This window comes from Trichechus manatus, unplaced genomic scaffold (assembly GCF_000243295.1).
Source record: "Trichechus manatus latirostris isolate Lorelei unplaced genomic scaffold, TriManLat1.0 scaffold00245, whole genome shotgun sequence".
Classification (NCBI taxonomy): domain Eukaryota; kingdom Metazoa; phylum Chordata; class Mammalia; order Sirenia; family Trichechidae; genus Trichechus; species Trichechus manatus.
In genome coordinates this window covers 792,378-810,973 of record NW_004444181.1, presented here as the reverse complement: position 1 = coordinate 810,973, position 18,596 = coordinate 792,378, and the positions used below count along the sequence as shown (strand labels likewise).

General features: G+C 36.8%; 1 protein-coding gene across 10 annotated transcripts in view; it reads left to right on the top strand.

The window, feature by feature from the left end:
• DYRK1A (dual specificity tyrosine phosphorylation regulated kinase 1A) overlaps positions 1–18,596 on the top strand; it is a 147,582-nt gene that overhangs the window by 45,597 nt on the left and 83,389 nt on the right. For 8 of the 10 annotated variants that reach the window (XM_023724438.1, XM_023724437.1, XM_023724430.1 and 5 more), the window contains one exon: positions 12,557–12,641. The exons of the other annotated variants lie outside the window; for them this stretch is intronic. In XM_023724438.1, the coding sequence (XP_023580206.1) occupies positions 12,632–12,641 (10 nt within the window). In that variant the 5' untranslated portion in view covers positions 12,557–12,631. The remainder of the gene's footprint in view (positions 1–12,556; positions 12,642–18,596) is intronic. 10 annotated transcript variants of the gene reach the window in all.

The following is an 18,596-nucleotide window of genomic DNA, read 5'->3' as shown; positions in this document are numbered from 1 at the left end:
ATTCTGGTAGCAGTCTTTTACATGGCAGAATCAGAATTTCTCTACTAGACTAACCTTTGGGGAGAGCTAGTGTTCCATTCTCCTAAATGGAAATGCTTTTTGCCAGTTAATTAACTTCTGAGCTTTCATTTTTATTTTATTTTTTTTATATTTGGGATGGTGGAGGCAAAAAAGTGAGCAAACCAAAGCCAAACATACTGCCGTCGAGTCAATTCTGACTCATAACAATCCTGTAGGACAGAATAGAACTCCTGTTTTATTTTTTTATTGTACTTTAGATGAAGGTTTACAGAACAAACTAGCTTCTTATTAAACAGTTAGTTCATATATGTGACATTGGTTAGCAACCCCATGACATGTCAGTACTCTCTCTTCTCAACCTTGGGTTCCCTATTACCAGCTTTCCTGCCCGCTCCTGCCTTCTCGTCCTTGCCCCTGGGCTGGTGTGCCCCTTTAGTCTTGTTTTGTTCTATGGGTCTGCCTGATCTTTGGCTGAAGGGTGAACCTCCAGAGTAACTTCATTACTGGCCTAAAAGGATGTCTGGGGGCCATACTCTCAGGGTTTCTGCAGTCTCTGTCAGACCAGTAAGTCTGGTCTTCTTTTGAGTTAGAATTTTGTTCTACATTTTTCTCCAGCTCTGTCCGGGACCCTTTATTGTGATCCCTGTCAGAGCTGTCAGTAGTGGTAGCCAGGCACCCTCTAGTTGTACTGGACTCAGTCTGGTGGAGGCTGTGACAGTTGTGGTCTGTTAGTCCTCTGGTCTAATCTTTCCCTTGTGTCTTTAGTTTTCTTCATTCTCTCTTGCTCCTGAAGGCATGAGACCAGTGGAGTATCTTAGATGACCGCTCACAAACTTTTCAGGCCCCAGATGCTACTCATCAAAGTAGAATGTAGAACATTTTCTTTATAAACTATGTTATGCCAGTTGAGCTACATGTTCCCTGAGATCATGGTCCCCACAGCCCTCAGCCCAGTAATTTGGTCCCTCAGGGAGTTTGGATTTGTCCATGGAACTTCCATGACCTTACCCTGAACAAGTTGTGCTGGCTTTGCCAGTATTGTGTACTGTCTTACCCTTCACCAGAGTTACCACTTATCTATTGTCTGTTTAGTGTTTTTCCGGCCCCACACCTCCCCTCCCTCGTAACCATGAAAGATTGTTTCTTTCTGTGTGTAAACCTTTTCATGAGTTTTTATAGTAGTGGTCTCATACAATGTTTGTCCTTTCGTGATTGATTTACTTCACTCAGCATAATACCCTCCTTTGTTGGAGTAGTATTCCATTGTGTGTATGTCCCATGGTTAGTTTATCCATTCATCTGTTGATGGGCATCTAGGTTGTTTCCATGTTTTTGCTATAGTGAACAGTGCTGCAGTGAACATGGGTGTGCATATGTCTATTCGTGTGACGGCTCTTATTTCTCTAGGATATATTCCTAGGAGTGGGATTGCTGGATCATATGGTATTTCTATTTGTAGCTTTCTAAGGAAGCGCCATATCGTTTTCCAAAATGGTTGTGCTCTTTTGTATTCCCAAGAGCAGTGCATAACAGTTCCAGTCTCCCCACAGCCTCTCCAACATTTGTCATTTTCTGTTTTTTTGATTCATGCCAGTAATGCCGGGGGTGAGATGGTATCTCATTGTGGTTTTGATTTGCATTTGCCTAATGGCTGGTGATCACAAGCATTTCCTTGTGTGTCTGTTAGCGACTTGAGTGTCTTCTTTGGTGAAGTGTCTTTTCATTTCCTTTGCCCATTTTTTAATAGGATTATTTGTCTTTTTGTTGTAGAGGTGTTGGATTTTCCGGTAGATTTCAGAGATTAGACCTTAATTGGCTTTGTAATAGCCAAATTTTTTCTCCCAGTCTGTAGGTTCTCTTTTTACTCTTTGGTGAAGTCTTTTGATGAGCATAAGTGTTTAATTTTTAGAAGATCCCAGTTATCTAGCTTATCTTTTGTAGTTTATATGTTGTTAGTTATGGTTTGTATTCTGATAATGGGTATTAGGGTCTCTAGCATTGATCTTTTTTTTTCTTCTCTGATCTTTATAGTTTTTGGTTTTATATTTAGGTCTTTGATCCATTTTGAATTAATTTTTGTGTATGGTGTGAGGAATGAGTCCTGTTTCATTTTTTTTGCAGATGGACATCCAATTTTGCCAGCACCATTTGTTAAAAAGACTGTTTTTTCCCCATTTGATGGACTTTGGTCCCTTGTGGAAGATCAGGTGACCGTAGGTGAATGGATTTATATCTGGAATCTCGATTCCGTTCCACTGGTCAGTGTATCTCTCGTTGTACCAGTACCAGGCTGTTTTGAGTACTATAGGTGTATAGTAGGTTCTGAGGTCAGGTAGTGTGAGTCCTCCCACTTTATTGTTTTCTTTAACAGTGCTTTACTTATCTGGGGCCTCTTCCCTTTCCATATAAAGTTAATGCTTGTTTTTCCATGTCTTTAAAGAATGTTCTCGGTATTTGGAGCAGGATTGCATTATTGGCATTTTCACAACGTTGAGTCTACCTATCCATGAGCGTGGTATGTTTTTCCATTTATGTAGATGCCTTTTGGTTTCTTGCAGTAGTGTTTTGTAGTTTTCTTTATATAGGGCTTTTACATCCCTGGTTAGATTTATTCTTAAGTGTGTTATTTTTTTAGTAGCTGTTATAAGTGGTATTGTTTTCCTAATTTCCTTTTTGTTCTCTTTGTTGGTGTATAGGAATCCAACTGATTTTTGTATGTTTATCTTGTATCCTACTACTCTGCTGAATCTTTCTGTTGGTTTCAGTAGTTTTCTTGTGGAGTCTTTTGGGTTTTCTATATATACTATCATATCATCCGCAAACAGGGACAGGTTAACTTCTTCATTACCAGTTTGGATGCCCTTTATTTCTTTTTCTTGCCTTATTGCTCTAGCTAGGACTTCCAGCAAAATGTTAAACGGGAGTGGTGACAAAGGATATCCTTGTCTTGTTCCTTTTTTCAAGGGGAAAGTTTTCAGCTTCTTTCCAATTAGAATGATGTTGGCTGTTGGTTTTGTATAGATGCCCTTTATTATGTTGAGAAATTTCCCTTCTGTACCTATTTTATTGAGAGTTTTTATCAGGAATGGGTGTTGGACTTTGTTGAATGCCTTTTCTGCACCGATTGAGATGATCATGTGCTTCCTTTGTTTTACTTATGTGGTGGATTATGTTGATTGATTTTCTAATGTTGAACCATCCTTGCATACCTGGTATGAGTCCTGCTTGGTTGTGGTATGTTATTTTTTTGTTATGATACTGAATTCTGTTGGCTAGAAGTTGGTTGAGAATTTTTGCATCGAGATACCGCTCTTGTAATTTTCTTTTTTTGTGGTGTCTTTTCCTGGTTTTGGCATCAGGGTTATGCTTGCATTGTAAAATGAATTTGGAAGTATTTCTTCCTTCTCTGTGTTCTGAAATAATTTGAGTCCTACTGGTGTAAGTTCTTCTCTGAATGTTTGGTAGAATTTTTGATTCCATCTTTGATTTCTTCTATTATTCAGTGGTTTTTAAGCAGGGTGTTATTTAATTTGTATGTAATTGATTTTTTTTCCTTGCTCTTTCTGTTGTTAAGCCATCTGGGCCAGGGCTAGTTTTTTGTTGGGTGTTTTTTAAATTATCTTTTCAGTCTCTTGTTATTACAGGTCTGTTCAGATTTTCAACATCAATTTGTGATAGTTTGGGTAGGTGGTGTGTTTCTAGAAATTTATCCATTTTCTCTAGATTTTCAAATTTGTTGGAGTGTAGTTTTTCCTAATACTCTGTTATAATCCTTTTTATTTCAGTTGAGTTTGTTGTATTGTCTGCCATTTCATTTCTTATTTGGGTTATTTACTTGCTCACTTGTTTTTGTTTTGTTAGTTTGGCTAGTGGATTGTCAATTTTGTTGATCTTTTCAAAGAACCAACTTTTGGTTTTGTTGATTGTTTTTGTTGTTTTTCTGTTCTCTTTCATTGATTTCTGCTCTGATCTTTGTTATTTGCTTTCTTCTGGTGACTGTAGGCTTCTTTTGGTGTTCTCTTTCTATTCGTTTGAATTATGTAGCTAACGTTTTGATTTTTGTTCCTTTCTTTTCTGATGTGTGCATCTATTGGTATAAATTGACCTCTGATCACTGCCTTTGCTATGGTGTGTTTTCATTCTCATTTGATTCTAGGAATTTTTTTATTCCGTCTTTGATTTCTTCTATTACCCAGTGGTTTTTAAGCAGGGTATTTTAGATTCCATGTAATTGATTTTTTTTTCCTTGCTCTTCCTCTTGTTAGTTTCTACTTTGATGGCATTGTGATCAGAAAAGATACTTTGTATTACCCAGTGTTTTGGATTTTGTTGAGGGTTGCTTTGTGGCCTAATATGTCGTCTATTCTGGAGAATGTTCCATGTGCGTTGGCAAAGAATGTGTACTTTGCAGCTTTTGAGCAGAGTGTTCTGTATCTGTGTATGAGTTCAGGTTGGCTGATTGTGGCCTTTAGATCTTCTGTATCTTTGTTGAGTTTCTTTCTAGATGTTCTGTCCTTTACCGAGAGTGGTGTGTTGAAGTCTGCTACGATTATAGTGGAATCGTCAGTTTCTCTTTTCATTGCTGTTAACGTTTGTTTTATGTATTCTGGAGCCCTGTCATTGGATGCGTAGATATTTATTATGGTTATGTCTTCATGCTGGATTGTCCCTTTAATCATGATATAGGGCCTTTCCTTGTCTTTTATGGTGGATTTTGTTTTAAAGTCTATTTTATTTGAGATTAGTATTGCCACTCCTGCTCTCTTTTGGTGGCTGTTTGCTTGATGTATTTTTTCCATCCTTTGATTTTTAATAAATTTATGTCTTTCTAAGATGTGTGTTTTGTAGACAGCATATTGATGGATCCTGTTTTTTAATCCATTCTGTGGCTGTCTCTTTATGGGTGCATTAGGCCATTTACATTCAGTGTAATCATTGATAGGTGTGAGTTTGTTGTCATTTTGTAGTGCTTTTTTTTTTTTTTGTGGTGCTGACGATTTCTTTGTTCCTTTTACTCTCCTGTGCTGAACTCCTTTTGTTTGTGGATTTTGTTATCATTTCTTTTTTGTAGATTTTGTTTTTACTGAGACTTTATATTTTTCTTTATTTTGATGAGTTGGTTTGTTAACTTTCTTTGTGGTTACCTTGAAATTTACCCTTAACTTCCTCAGTTTGAACCAGTCTGTTATTACTTGGTGTTGCCTTGCTTTTCTCTTCATTAGAAAGTTCTGTATATTTACACTGTTTATTCTCTCTTTTATTGTTCTGATGTTGCTGTCATTTGAAGATTAACCTCTCTGTTTTCCTGTTGTAATTCTTTTGGTTTTGAATAGTCCTTGAGAGTTCATTTTCTAGGTTGGTATGTGGCTGGTACGATCTTGTGTTGTAGATTCAGGCTGTCATCTGATGTTGGTTGTTCTCAAATTGAAGGACTCCCTTTAATAATTCTTGTAAGTTTGGTTTGGTTTTTATATGTTACCTTAATTCTGTTTATCTGGAAATGTCCTAATTTCACCATCATATTTGAACGAGAGTTTTGCAGGATATATTATTCTTCATTGGCAATTTTTTTCTTTCAAGGTTTTATATATGTTATCCTGTTGCCTTCTTGCCTGCATGTTTCTGCTGGGTAATTAGACCTTAGTCTTATTGTTTCTCCTCTGTATGTGACTTTTCGTTTTTCTTGGTCTGGTCAGGATTCTTTGTTTGTCTTTAGTTTTAGTGAGTGTGATTATGATATGCCTTGGTGATTTTCTTTTGTTATGTATCCTATATGGGGTTCGTTGAGCTTCTTGGATGGTCAGGTTTTCATCTTTCATAATATTGAGGAAGTTTTCTTTTAGCAGTTCTTCAATGATCTTGTCTGTGTTTTCACTTTTCTCCGTGTTCTGAAACCCTGATCACTCTCCAGTTTTTGCTTTTGATTGTATCGCACATCATTCTCAGGGTTTCTTCATTTTTCTTTGTTCTTTTTTCTGATTTTTTCCTCAAAGTTGTATCCAAGTGTTTGTCTTCCATTTTGCTGTTCCTGTCTTCCATTGTTTCAGACCTGTTCCTCAACTCTTCTGTGACACTGTCCATTTCTGAAATCTTGTTGTTTATGTTTTGTTTTCTAATCGTTGTTTTCATATGATTTCTAGTTTTGAATTTATTTTGACATTTTGTTCCTGTATTATTTTCCTGAATTCTTCCATTTTTTGGTCTGTATTTTCCATGAATTTGTCTATTTTTTCTTCATTTTTGTCTGCTTTTTGTTTCAATTCTTGGATGGCTCTGAATATTAGAGATTTGAATTCTCCATCAGGTAGTTCTAGTATCTTTTCTTCTCCCGGTAAGTGATCTGGTGTTTTATTTTGGATGCCTCCTGGAACCATCCTGTTCTTTTTTTAAATATCTTCTGATATTTTCTACTGTCTTCGGTATATTCAGTAGTTATTTTCTTCATTTATTGATTGTAGATTTGTTTGTTTTGTCTTGCTTTTTTCGTTTAGTTATGTCTGAGTAGGCGTGCTGTGCGTTTTTTGTTGTTTGCTTGTCTGGGGAGATGATATTTTTTACTTCCTTGGAAGGTCCAGCTGAAGGGGAGGGGCTGGGATTGATTGTGGCATGTACTGGGGCCGACAAGGTGAGTCAGTGGTCAGCGCAAGGCAGGTTCCAGTAGGTTGTGCTTGTGCTGCTCGGGAGTGCAATGTTCAGCACACGGTGCAGATTAGGCAGGAGGGAGGGGGAAGGGGAGATAGTGAGCTATGTTGGGTATGTAAAAGAAAAGAAAGCGGAGAGGGAAACAGGAGCAAAAAAAATAGAAGTGCTGATGGAGCTTGCCCTTGGAATGGAGAGTCAAGAAACCAAGAAATGAAGAAAAACAAAAAGGAAAAAAAAAGTAAGTACAAACTAAAAGAAAAAGCCTGAGGTACCCCACCAGAATGGCTGCGCAGACTGGGGAAGTAGCTCCCAAGCCATGCAGTACAGCCTGGCTAGAAGGGGTGGAGATGATATACAGGGCCAGGTTTCAGGAGACAGGAAAAGAAGGCAAGTGGAGGTGAGAAATGGAGAAATGAAAAAAATAAAAAGTAAAAAGGAAAAAAACAAACAAAAAAAAAGAAAAAGGGGAAAAAAAACAAAAGCTTCCAGGATTCCACCAGCATGGCTTTGTGGACCAGGAAAGCAGTTCCTCATCTGAGTCGCACTTCAAAGCCTGTCAAGAAGAAGCAAAGATGGCACACAGAGTCAGGTGTTTGAGAGAAAGGAGGGGGAGGAGGTGAGAGGCAGAGAAGAAACCAAAAGAGGCCAATAAAAGCAACACCAGCAACAAAGAAATGGCAGTGAAGAAGCCAGCAGGGCGAATCAGCGTGGCATGGAACTGGCGCCTCTCCTGCCACCGTCTTGGCCTGCTGGGAATCCCCGGATTGTCCCGCTGGGAATCAGCAAATTGGCCCTCCAGGAAGGCAGGAATTGGCCCACCAGGAAGCTGCGGATTGGCCTGCCAGGAAGCAGTGAATCGGCCCTATGGGAAGCCGGGAATCAGTCTGCCAGGAAGCAGTGAATTGGCCGGCCGGGAAGTGGTGACGGTTGAGCAGGGGGAGGCAGAGTGGGGAGTGGGAAAGTGTGTTTCGCTGGTTACTTGGGGCTCTGTGAATCCGCTTTCCCATACTCATGGTCCGCAGATCTCCGACAGGAGTCCAAGATGGTGGATCTGTGCTGCATTAGCTGATAGGGGACCTCCGCTCGTAACTGTCCTTGCTCTCTGTTGTCTGTCAGTTTTTTATTCCATTTGGTACTAGGTTGAGTTCTTTATCTCTTCATTTGATGCTTAGGGTTCCAGGATTGACGTTTGTCTCTGTTTGACTTAGTTTTTTGGGTCTTTGGTGTGGGAGGAAGGTGTGGTGCTTCTGTCTATAGCACCATGTTTGGTCTTTAAATCTTTACAGAAGCAGAGTACCACTTCTTTCTCCTGCTGAGTGGCTGGTGGGTTTGAGCCACCAACTTTTCTATTAGCAGCCAAGTACTTTAATCGCTGTGCTACCAGGGCTACTAAAGAGTGAGCACAGGGTGGAAAATTAGACACATCTGGATTCCTGCATCTTTATGATTTTTGTCACAACCACTTCTGTGGGCTTTATGAGAGGCATCTTGGTGTGTGTGTGGAAGAATGGTGAACTTTGGTGTGGGGGACCAGAGTTCACAAGCTGTGACCTTAGGTCAGTTAATTTCTCTGACCTTTCACATTTCTATTGATGGAATGGAAGCAACACTACCTGCTGTAGAGCTATCAGGAGATTAAATGTGTCAACATCTATAAAGTGTCTCGGCCGAGTGGTTGCTGCATAGTAAGCGTTCTGTAAATGTTTTTTTCCTTATAGTTTTGGTGCAATACCACATTCTAAAGTTTTTTTGCTTGTTTTATTTATTTTTAAAAACTGTGACTGTTTCCTAGGGAATTTTGGGGAGTGATAAATGTTCTTAACTTCTTAGGTTTTCACTTGAAATCCTCAATGAAGGAGCTTTTTCTCTGTATGTCATTTGATCATTTACTAGAAATTAGAATTATACATTTTTTTCCTTGTGGGTTGGGCATGAAAATCACAACATCTTCCAGTTTTCTTTTCCTTTTGGCCCCATTAGTATAATTCTGGATTGTCTATTGCTAAAATTCTTATATGGTAGAAGAAGACACCATTTTCTTCTGTCCCTTTAATCTGTTAGTGTAAATGAGCAAAAGTTTATAAGAAATATTAGGCATAGTGTATAATTTTTAGATAATCATATTGTAATTTCAATCCATGGAATTATATTTTAAATCTTCCTTTGATTTCATTTTTGTACTGTATCTTTTTTTTGCAAGTTATTCTTAATTGGCTATTTAAATTGTTCTTTTAAATTGTGCATTGTGTTTTATTGTTTCATATGAGTTAAATTTTTAAGTTGTGAACTGTATATGAGAATATTTATAACATGTACAATTAAAGGAATAATAATTAGTAAAGAAGTATGTACTTCCACCTAATTTTTGAAATAAAACCATATCTATCAGATTAAGCCTGACCCGTTCCTGATTCAGCATGACCCATGCCTGAGTGTATACCATGTGCTTGAATTCAGACAGCCTTTTGTAATTCTCCTTTCTCTGAAGATATGTTGTGGGTTAATTTTATGCAGTGATTTTCAGGCAACTAAAAAATCGTTTGCAAGTTTAACTTCAAAAACCACTTAAACTCAGTTTCTGGATTGTTCATAGACCATTATATTGCCTTCAGCAAAATGTGAGCTAAAACATAACAGTAAAAGATCTTGAGGATTATGGGACTTCCAATGGTGAGGATAGTAGATGCTATTCATTAGCATCTAAACTTTGCTCCCTAATTTTTGAATGATTCCGTTTGATGTGGTGGTGGTGGGGTGCACTGTAAAGTGTTCTCAGAAAAATTTAAAAATATGACTTTCTGGATTTCTAAGCTTTTTTTAGAGAGGATGTTGTATATACAGTCTGTCTGTCAAACACATTTGGTGTTTGGTATTATCTACCTACTGTCATAAAACTCTGACCTGGTGTAAACAATTTTTTCTGGAAAAGTGACTAGTGTGAAGGCTATATGGAATCAATAATCACTAGAATCTTTATTTAAAGCAATCTAAGGTTAAGCCTTCTGGAGTTTATCATTACTGATTCTATGATGGTTTAGTTGCTACATATGTCAGCAGCAGATTTTGTAACTTGTGGAGATACTATCCTTTGCTAAAGGGTACTTTTCAAATGAGTAGTGATTAATGGATGACATGTCTAAGAGGTGTCAGTTTTAGGGTCAGGTAATTTTGATGCAAGTTTCCTACTTTTAGATTTTAGGTTTAAAACTGTAATGAAGTAAATGGGGTAATTTTTAGTAACTTTTAATAAGAAGAATTCTGATATCTTAATTGATTCTGTTCCTTATATAGATATGTATGACTAATATTTATTTTTACTAAAAGTATATAAGTTGATAGGTGTAGGTAACATTGTAATACTGTAATATTTTATAGATAGAATATGATGTTGAGAGCTTAAAGGACTTGAGTATATATATATAGCACATAGCTATTTTCTTTCTCCATGATCCATACTAGAATTTTTAAGACAGACCATTTATAGGGGAGAAAATTCTTAGAAAACTAGGTCTTTACAGTAAAAATAATTTAATCTTGATTTTCTGATTATTGATTATTTTTGTAAATAAAACTAATGCAGAACTTTAAAGTCTAGCCAGGAGTCCCTGGGTAATGCAAACAATTAAGCACTTGTTTACTAGCCTAAAGGTTGGTGGTTCGAACCTACTGAGAGGTGCCTTGGGAGACAGGCCTGATGATCTGTTTTTGAAAGGTCACAGCCTTGAAAATCCTATGGAGCAGTTCTACTCTGTACACATGGGTTTGCTATGAGTTGGAATCGACTCGACGACAAAAAACAACATCTGACCACTCATCCATCTATCCATCCATCTACTCAGAAAATTGGGTACCTTCTAGGGTTTTACTTGATGCCATAGCAGTATCTGAACTAGAAAGGTACTTCTTCAGAAATGGAATCTGGATTATAGTTGATTTCAGATGTGGGTACTTCCTTATATGCAAATGATCTATACGTTTAAACCTCAGTCCCTGAGCTTCTCTTCCAATGAAATGTCTGCTGTTGCTACTATTTAGAGTACACACTGGGAGCTTTTAAAGAACCTGGGGAGTTGAGAAGTAGGAGAAATAAGTGAAAGCAGAAATAGTTTTGGGTAATAAGTATGGATTTAAATCTGTATAACCACTTGCCCAGAAATGTTTTTCTTCAAACTGCCTGAGTAGTTTTTTTACTTCATTTTGCAACACTACTTGAAATTCTACCAATTAGAGGTTCAGTTGGGCTAGCTAGCATCCTCCTAAGGAGCCCTGATGGCGCAGTGGTTAAATGCTAACCGAAATGTCCTCCTAACCGAAATGTCGGTGGTTTGAACCCACAAGCTGCTTTGCGGGAGAAAGATGTGGCAGTCTGCTTCTGTAAAGATTGTTGTTGTTAGGTGCCATCAAGAAGGCTGTGACTCAGGGGCCTTATGTACAACAGAATGAAACACTGCCCAGACCTGCGCCATCCTCGCAATTGTTGCTATGCTTAAGCCCATCATTGCAGCCACTGTGTGAGTCCACCTTGTTGAGGGTCTTCCTCCCTTTTGCTGACCCACTTGTTTACCAGGCGTGATATCCCAAAGATTATAGCTTTGGAAAGCCTTTGGGGCAGTTCTGCTCTGTCCTATAGGGTCTCTATGAGTTGGAATCGACTAGACGGCAACAGGTTTAGCATCCTCATTGACAATTGTGCAAATATTAGTGTGAATTATTTCAGTAGAGTTGGTTTCTTCCTGACACCCCAAAGGAACTACACTGAAGCAATTGGATCTTTGGTTGGTAATTCAGGAGCATAGAACTACTTTGGGAAAGAAACTAGTTAAATATAAAGCAGAGTGGTTGGGATGCCATGATATAAAAATTAGAAGATTACAGATAGCAGGAGTTGAGAAAAAGGCAAACAACCCAGAAGTTGTGTTAGGTAATTGGAGGATCTAGAATTGGATAACTTTCTGTACTCTCCTGCTTGGTCCCTAGTAGTCCATGATCAGTAAAATCTTTTGGAATCAGTAGGTTTCTTTTGACTAGCCTGGTCTTAGCCAACATAAAGCAACATTGCTGCATTAGGAAAAGTCATCGAATCCACAGTATCAGTTTTAAAAATAAATTTTTAGACTCTACCCATTTATAATTTAGGTTTTAACCTGTACTTACCTTTGTCTCTTCTGATGTTGTCTTCTTTTAGTTGATAACAGCAATGAGGTTGCTTTTACTTTCTCTTCAGTTATTATGAAAATTGTTGGTCAATCATGAAATAACAATGGAAGCAGTAAGTAGAAAGTATTGTAAGAGAATTATAATAAAGTTAAGAGAAGCCGCTCTGAGAGTAAGAGGGCTTATAGACTTAGTGGAACAGTTGTGAGAAGTGTTGCAAAACTTCATTTACAAGTAACTTTTGCTAGACTGACGTGTTTTCTTTCCTCTAACTTTCATTGCCTGCCTTGAGAGTCACTATGAAAACTTAATTCACATTTGTATTGATTTGCGAATTGATAGAGATTACAAAATATAGATTTTTTTTTTAACAGATAAACAATAATAGAGTAGCTGAATAGTCAGTGTTTATTCCATACCTAGAAATGCCTGAAGTTTTCATTGGTAGCAGGCAGATTTAAAAACTGTTTTTATTCTCTCTGATAAATATTTTTATAAATATATAATGTATATGTGTGTATATATGTATATACATACACACACACATAAAATTGATTTTGATTAATGAAGACTAAGGAGAATTTTCAAGTAAGCTTAACTAAATGTTAGTAAACATTTTGAAAATTTGAAGTACTTCTATCTATATATTTTGGGGGTTGTAGTTATATGAGGTATTCCTCAGTTGGGGTAATTGTCTTGCATCATTATCTCTTATCATAATCTGTTTTTCTTCACACAGTGTTATAGTTTTGCTGCTGGACTCTTCCCTCCCTCCCCCACCCCATCAGGATGATATGAGACTTGAAAGAAGACGATGCATACAGGTGACTCATGTTTTGAAATACAGTAAAACTGTGGTTGTTTGAGAGAATGTGGGGACTGATGGTATATTTGGAATGACCTGCTTTTTGGTAAATTTCCATATGTGTATGTGTGTGTGTGGAGGGGGGAGGAGATTATGTAGATCAGTAAATGCCAAAGATAGCTGGGATATTTATTAAACTTGGCTTTTGGACTCAGATTGTCTGATAATCAGTGACTTATAGTGGTGTTAATACAAATAGAGTATAGTAATTGCTGGTGCTTGAGCTTTTCAGAAGTGAATGGTTGGTTAATACTTTGGTGGCAGTTGAATTATTTCTGTTAATAACATAAATATTCACCTTTATGGTTGCATGAATGTCTCCTGCAGATCCTTATTAGAATGTAGCAAATCTTGTAAAGGCATAGGGAGTAGATGTTAGTAGTGTATCTTTAGTAAAGCTCAGAATATTAAGAATATTACACGCAGTTGATCCCTTAAGAAAATCTGTGTCTGGGTTTTTCTGCTTTTCTCCCTTTGTCGGTTCTCTTTCCCTGTTTCCTCCCTTTCTTGGTCCCTCCCTCCCTTTTGCCATTTGTATTTATGCAGGAGAAGCAGTATGAAGGCATTTTTGAAAGGATATTTTTTATTGCTTTATAATTAGTTGAGGTGATGTTATTTGTACATAGAAAAATGGAGGTTATTACCTATATGGCTGTGTTGAAACTCTTAATAACTTTTAAACGTGTATGTTATTGAAAATCAGGCAGATAGTGAGACGTTTTGATGAACCAAGTGATTTATATTTGTAGAGTCTTTATGAGGTCTTGTTTGATTATAAACTAATGTTTGAAAATGTGGCCTTTACCAACTCTAAAGACAGGGTTTGGACTGGACTGTGGAACATAAAGTGATACTTGTGAGGAGTGTGCCTCTTAGCTCAAGTAGATACAAAAGACTAAATGGGCAGCTTCTTTCCAGAGGTGAGATGGGAAGGCAGTGAGGGTTAGGAGCTGGTTGAGTGGACATGGGGAATCAGGGGTGGAAAGGAGGAGTGTGCTGTCACAGTATGGGGAGAGCAGTTACAGTCATGTAACAATGTATGTATAAATTTTTGTATGGGGAGAAAAAAGAAAATGTGGCCTTTAACTGGAAGAGAACTAACTACATAAATCTTAAATAGGTAGCTAATTATGTTGTTGGTATAGCTGTTAAAGTTTTTGTGATTGTTTCTTGGTTTTGGTGATCTGTTTTCTAAAAGGAAAAAGTTACCATTTTTGACTTTAAAGTGGGATTTTAAAATCTGATGTTTTGGGCGTACCATTTTGTATGGAGAAATGTGCTGAATATATTTATAAATTGAATTATAACGTTCATGAGTGACTTATGTGTAAGAATCTATCGGTGAGTCTTTTTTAAGTCAAAGGTAATTGAGTAATAAGAATTTCCCAACTCTGTCTCTCTCCCTTCTCTGTGCACATAGGCATGTACCTGTATTTTTACCTGTGCATGTTAGAGGTATCCTGGATATGCATTCTGGCTGCGGGGCTTGTTGTTAAGGTCAGCATTATGGCAAGGCTAAATATGATCCTCATAGAGAAATCAGGGATATTTACAGAAAATTTCTACAATTTTATGAGAATGTTTTGCTGTCAGATTTTATAAGTTTGACCTTTTGGTGCAGGAACAGTTTCTCAGCACTGTCACTCCCAGATTGCTCCTTGGGCACTTTACTGCACATTGGCTATACCAAGTAGATGCTCACTTTCAACTGAGGTCAGTAGAGGAACAAAGTACCTTTGGGGTATCTCACAGATTTATCCATGGATAGCATTGATTTTGGAGATTTTCCCTCATGAAATTTTTAGTTGGCGAAGTAGATATTTTACTTCTAGTTTGTCCTCATAAAATATGAAGAGTTCTCAATTATCCCTTTTTCTTGAAAGACTTATGCCCTCAATAGAATGAAATAACTAAATAAATACAGTTTATAAAGGTTATCTGGTTAATTTTATGAATGCTAGAACACAAGACAAAGTCTACAAAGATTAATTGATTTACGATGTAATCCAGTCTTTCTTATTTGACTTTGTGTTCGTTAAAAATTATCAAAATTTGTTAGCTTATAAGGGAAAAAGATCTAGCACCCTCTTAAATATATATGTTAGCTGTTGGTATAGTTTCCATTTTAACAATTTGCAAGTTTTATGTTAAACAGTTAACAGCTTTCATAATCATCATTAATGGAGGAGTTAGCTCTTGTCCTACTATGTACACGTTTATTATACTTCAGCCGATAGAACGCTTATGCATACTTGAAAGCTTCTGCTTTCCCCAGGCATTGTTCATGGTAGTGACTTTGTTATGCTGTTTAGATGTGATCTTGACTCACTCTCTCATACCATCCTATTGATTCAGGGACACTAGAAAGGACATTAAGGTAGGCATTGGCTGATGATTAGCCTTTCAGAAGCCAAAACTTAAGAATGTATTTTGACTGAACACCAAGCCAAAGTCTGACTTGGTGTAACTCACGTAGGTGTATATATAGGTGTTTAATTTAAGGTTCTTTGTGTATATTTTTAAAAATATAATTAGAGCATAAAGGAGGTAAAATTAAATTATCTTTTGATGTTTGGAAGACAACTTATTCGTGTGACTAACACTTAGCTAAGATTTGCTTTACCAGGTACTGTAATAGGTGCTCTGTTTATAAGGATGAATTATGTAATTCATGTTCTTAAGGATCAAGAAATACATTTCAGTTGAGGGAGGGAGCAGATATGTAAACAGATAAATGATGCAGTGGATGTTTATGGTAAATCTTTAAGACTTAGCTGTTGAGCTCAAGGCACCTCAAGTAAAACAGAAAACATTCTCTGGGTGATTGCATTCATAGTAATGGCTTAGAGGACACCTACATGCTGATGTTACCAGCATCTGTTTGTGTCCCAGCCTTCTCTGCTAAGTTCCACACTCATGTAATCGCCTACTGGATACCTCTCCTGCACAGATCTGCCCCGTCTCGCTCTTACTCCCACTATTGATGAACGATGCCATTCTACCCAAGCGCACCATCATCCTGGAAACCTAGGTGCTACTCTTTCTCCTTTGAATCAAGTGGTAACCAAATTCAGTTTATTTAGGATATAGAATCACTTATTTTTTAAGATTAAATTTAGAAAATACACTGTCTCAGTGATTACTATGCACGTTCAACATAAAGACTCTTCTATGAAGAAACCTGCTTAATCCAGCATTTCTTCAATTTATTTGATTAAGGGACTTCCCCTCTTTTAATATGGTTTATATCTACTAACATCCCATGTAATATTATTTGGGAAAAGCTGTCAGATATAACAGTTGATACCAGTTTTTATTTTGTTGAAATGGACTTGTTTAACAAGCAATATAGGTTTGTTTGTTTTTTTAAATGATAGTGATATGCTAGTCATTTTAAAATTTGGAATAGTTCCAGAGCATACAGAAGTATAACTTTTTTGAATATGAATAATCTTAGAAATTTATTTAAAATGTGTTGATGTGCTCATTTAGTCTTTGCCATAATTCTTATATGTAAGAATTTAAGGGCTTAATTAAAACAATTTGACTTTAGATTCTCTGACTTTAGAATGTGAATTTTGTTGGGCAAAGTTTATATACTAGTGATCACAAAAATAGGACATATTCATTATAGAAAAATTAGATTTACAGATCTGTAAATTAAAAAAAAACTTGAATTCCATTCATATGCAGAGTACATTAGGAGAATAAAAGGGCTTGTGCATTTTAGTATTTTGATACATATCGCCAATTTTGGAATTGCTGTTCTTATGTCATGCGTATCTGGTCTTTTTCTAAGTGTCATCTGTATATGTTTAGTTTGTCTAGCTTTCATTTGTTTCTCAACCCTGAGCAATCTGATAGTTTGCTCTTACTCATTCAGTGAGACTTCTTTTGGTAAATGATAAATCCAGTGCTTATATTTTTGTTCCCAGTTTTTAGTTTTTCTCCATTTATTAAGTAATAAACAATCATTGAAAAAATTTGGAAACTGGGAAAATAGAGAAAAGTAGAACACTCAGATTTCAACTGTCCAAAGCAGGGTGGCACATCCCCTTCTAATCTTTTTTTGTTTCGTTTTGTTGTTTTTCCATGTCATTTTTGATTAATGAGATAGCCTGAAAATCTATTTTATATCTTTTTTAAAATTGCCTGATTTTATGTCATAAACATTTCCCTATGTCATCAAAAACTTACAACAGTGATCTGTTGTCACTTTGAACTTGGAGTAGGTCTAGAGCATTCAGAACTATAATTGTCTTTTTAAGGATGAATGACCTTAGAAATTTATTTTAAAGTGTGCTGATTTGAGACTGTTTTGCTGTATGGTCATTTCTTTCTTAAGCTAGCTGTTCTTTATTCTTAGAGATTAGTTTTTTTTTTTTTTTAATTTTCTGTTTTACTTTTTTAAGGTACTAACATCAGTACGTAAATGTTTGGCTATATGTTAAATTATTATTATTAATAATATTAAATTATTTCTTATAATTGATTCCTGGGAGTGATAACTCGTGGATCATAGGGTTTGAAAAATTTTAAGGCCCTTGATATAACTTATCAGAGAGCTCATATGGGGTTACCATGAGTTGGAATTGACTCGATGGCAACAGGTTTTTTTGTTGTTTTTTTTTTAATTGGTACACATTGCAGGGTAGCTTCTGGTATTTTTATTTAAAAAATTTGTTTTCCTTCTAAATTTTATTTTGTTGTTGTTATTGAGAATATACACAGCAGAACATAACACCAGTTCAGCAGTTTCTAAATGTACAATTTAGTGACATCGATTACATTCTTCGAGTTGTGCAACCATTCTCACCCTCCTTTTCTGACTTGTTTCTCCCTCATTAACATAAAGTCACTGTTCCCTAAGATTCCTGTCTATCTTTTGAGTAGCTGTTGTCAATTTGACCACATAATAGATAGTTCTTAAAAGAGCACCATGCTCAAGGCAGACCTTTTTTAACTAGTTAAGCTACACTATTGTTTGAGTTTATGTTAACTTCAGGGGATGTTTTTGGTTTAAGGTTTAAAGATTATCTCAGGGTAGTAGTTAAAGGGGTTCATCCAGCCTCCATGGCTCTGGAAAGTCTAGAGTCCATGAGAATTTGAAATTCTGTTCTATATTTTCCCCCCTTTGATCAGGATTCTTCTGTAGAATCTTTGATTAAAATGTTAAGTAATGGTAGCCGGGCACCAGTCCAGTTCTTTTGGTCTCGTGGCAGAGGAGATAGTTGTTCTTGGAGGCAAGTAGCCACACATTCCATGTTGTTGTTGTTATGTTGTTAGGTGCTGTTGAGTTGATTCTAATTCATAGAAACCCTACGTACGACAGAATGAAACACTGCCTGGTCCTGTACCATCTTCACAATTGTTGCTGTGTTTGAACCCACTGTTGCAGCCATTGTGTCAGTCCATTTCACTGAGGGTCTTCTTTTTCTCTGTCCCTCTCCCTTACCAAGCATGATGTCCTTCTCCAGGGACTCATCCCTCCTGATAACGTGTCCAAAGTTTGTGAGATGTAGTCTCGCCATCCTCGCTTCCAAGGAGCACTCTGGCTGTACTTCTTTCAAGACAGACTTGTCTGTTCTTCTGGCAGTCCATGGTCTGTTCACTGTTCTTCACCACCACCATAATTCGAAGGCATCAATTCTTTGGTCTTCCTAATTCATTGTCCAGCTTTTGCATGCATATGAGGTGATTTAAAATACCATGATTTGGGTCAGGCGCACCGTGGTCCTTAAAGTGACTTGCTTCTCAACACTTTAAAGAGGTCTTTGTAGCAGATTTGCCCAGTACAATACATTGTTGGATTTCTTGACTGCTGGTTTTATGGGCGTTGATTTTGGATCCAAGTAAAATGAAGTCCATCACAACTTCAGTCTTTTCTCTGTTTATCATGATGCTGCTTATTGGT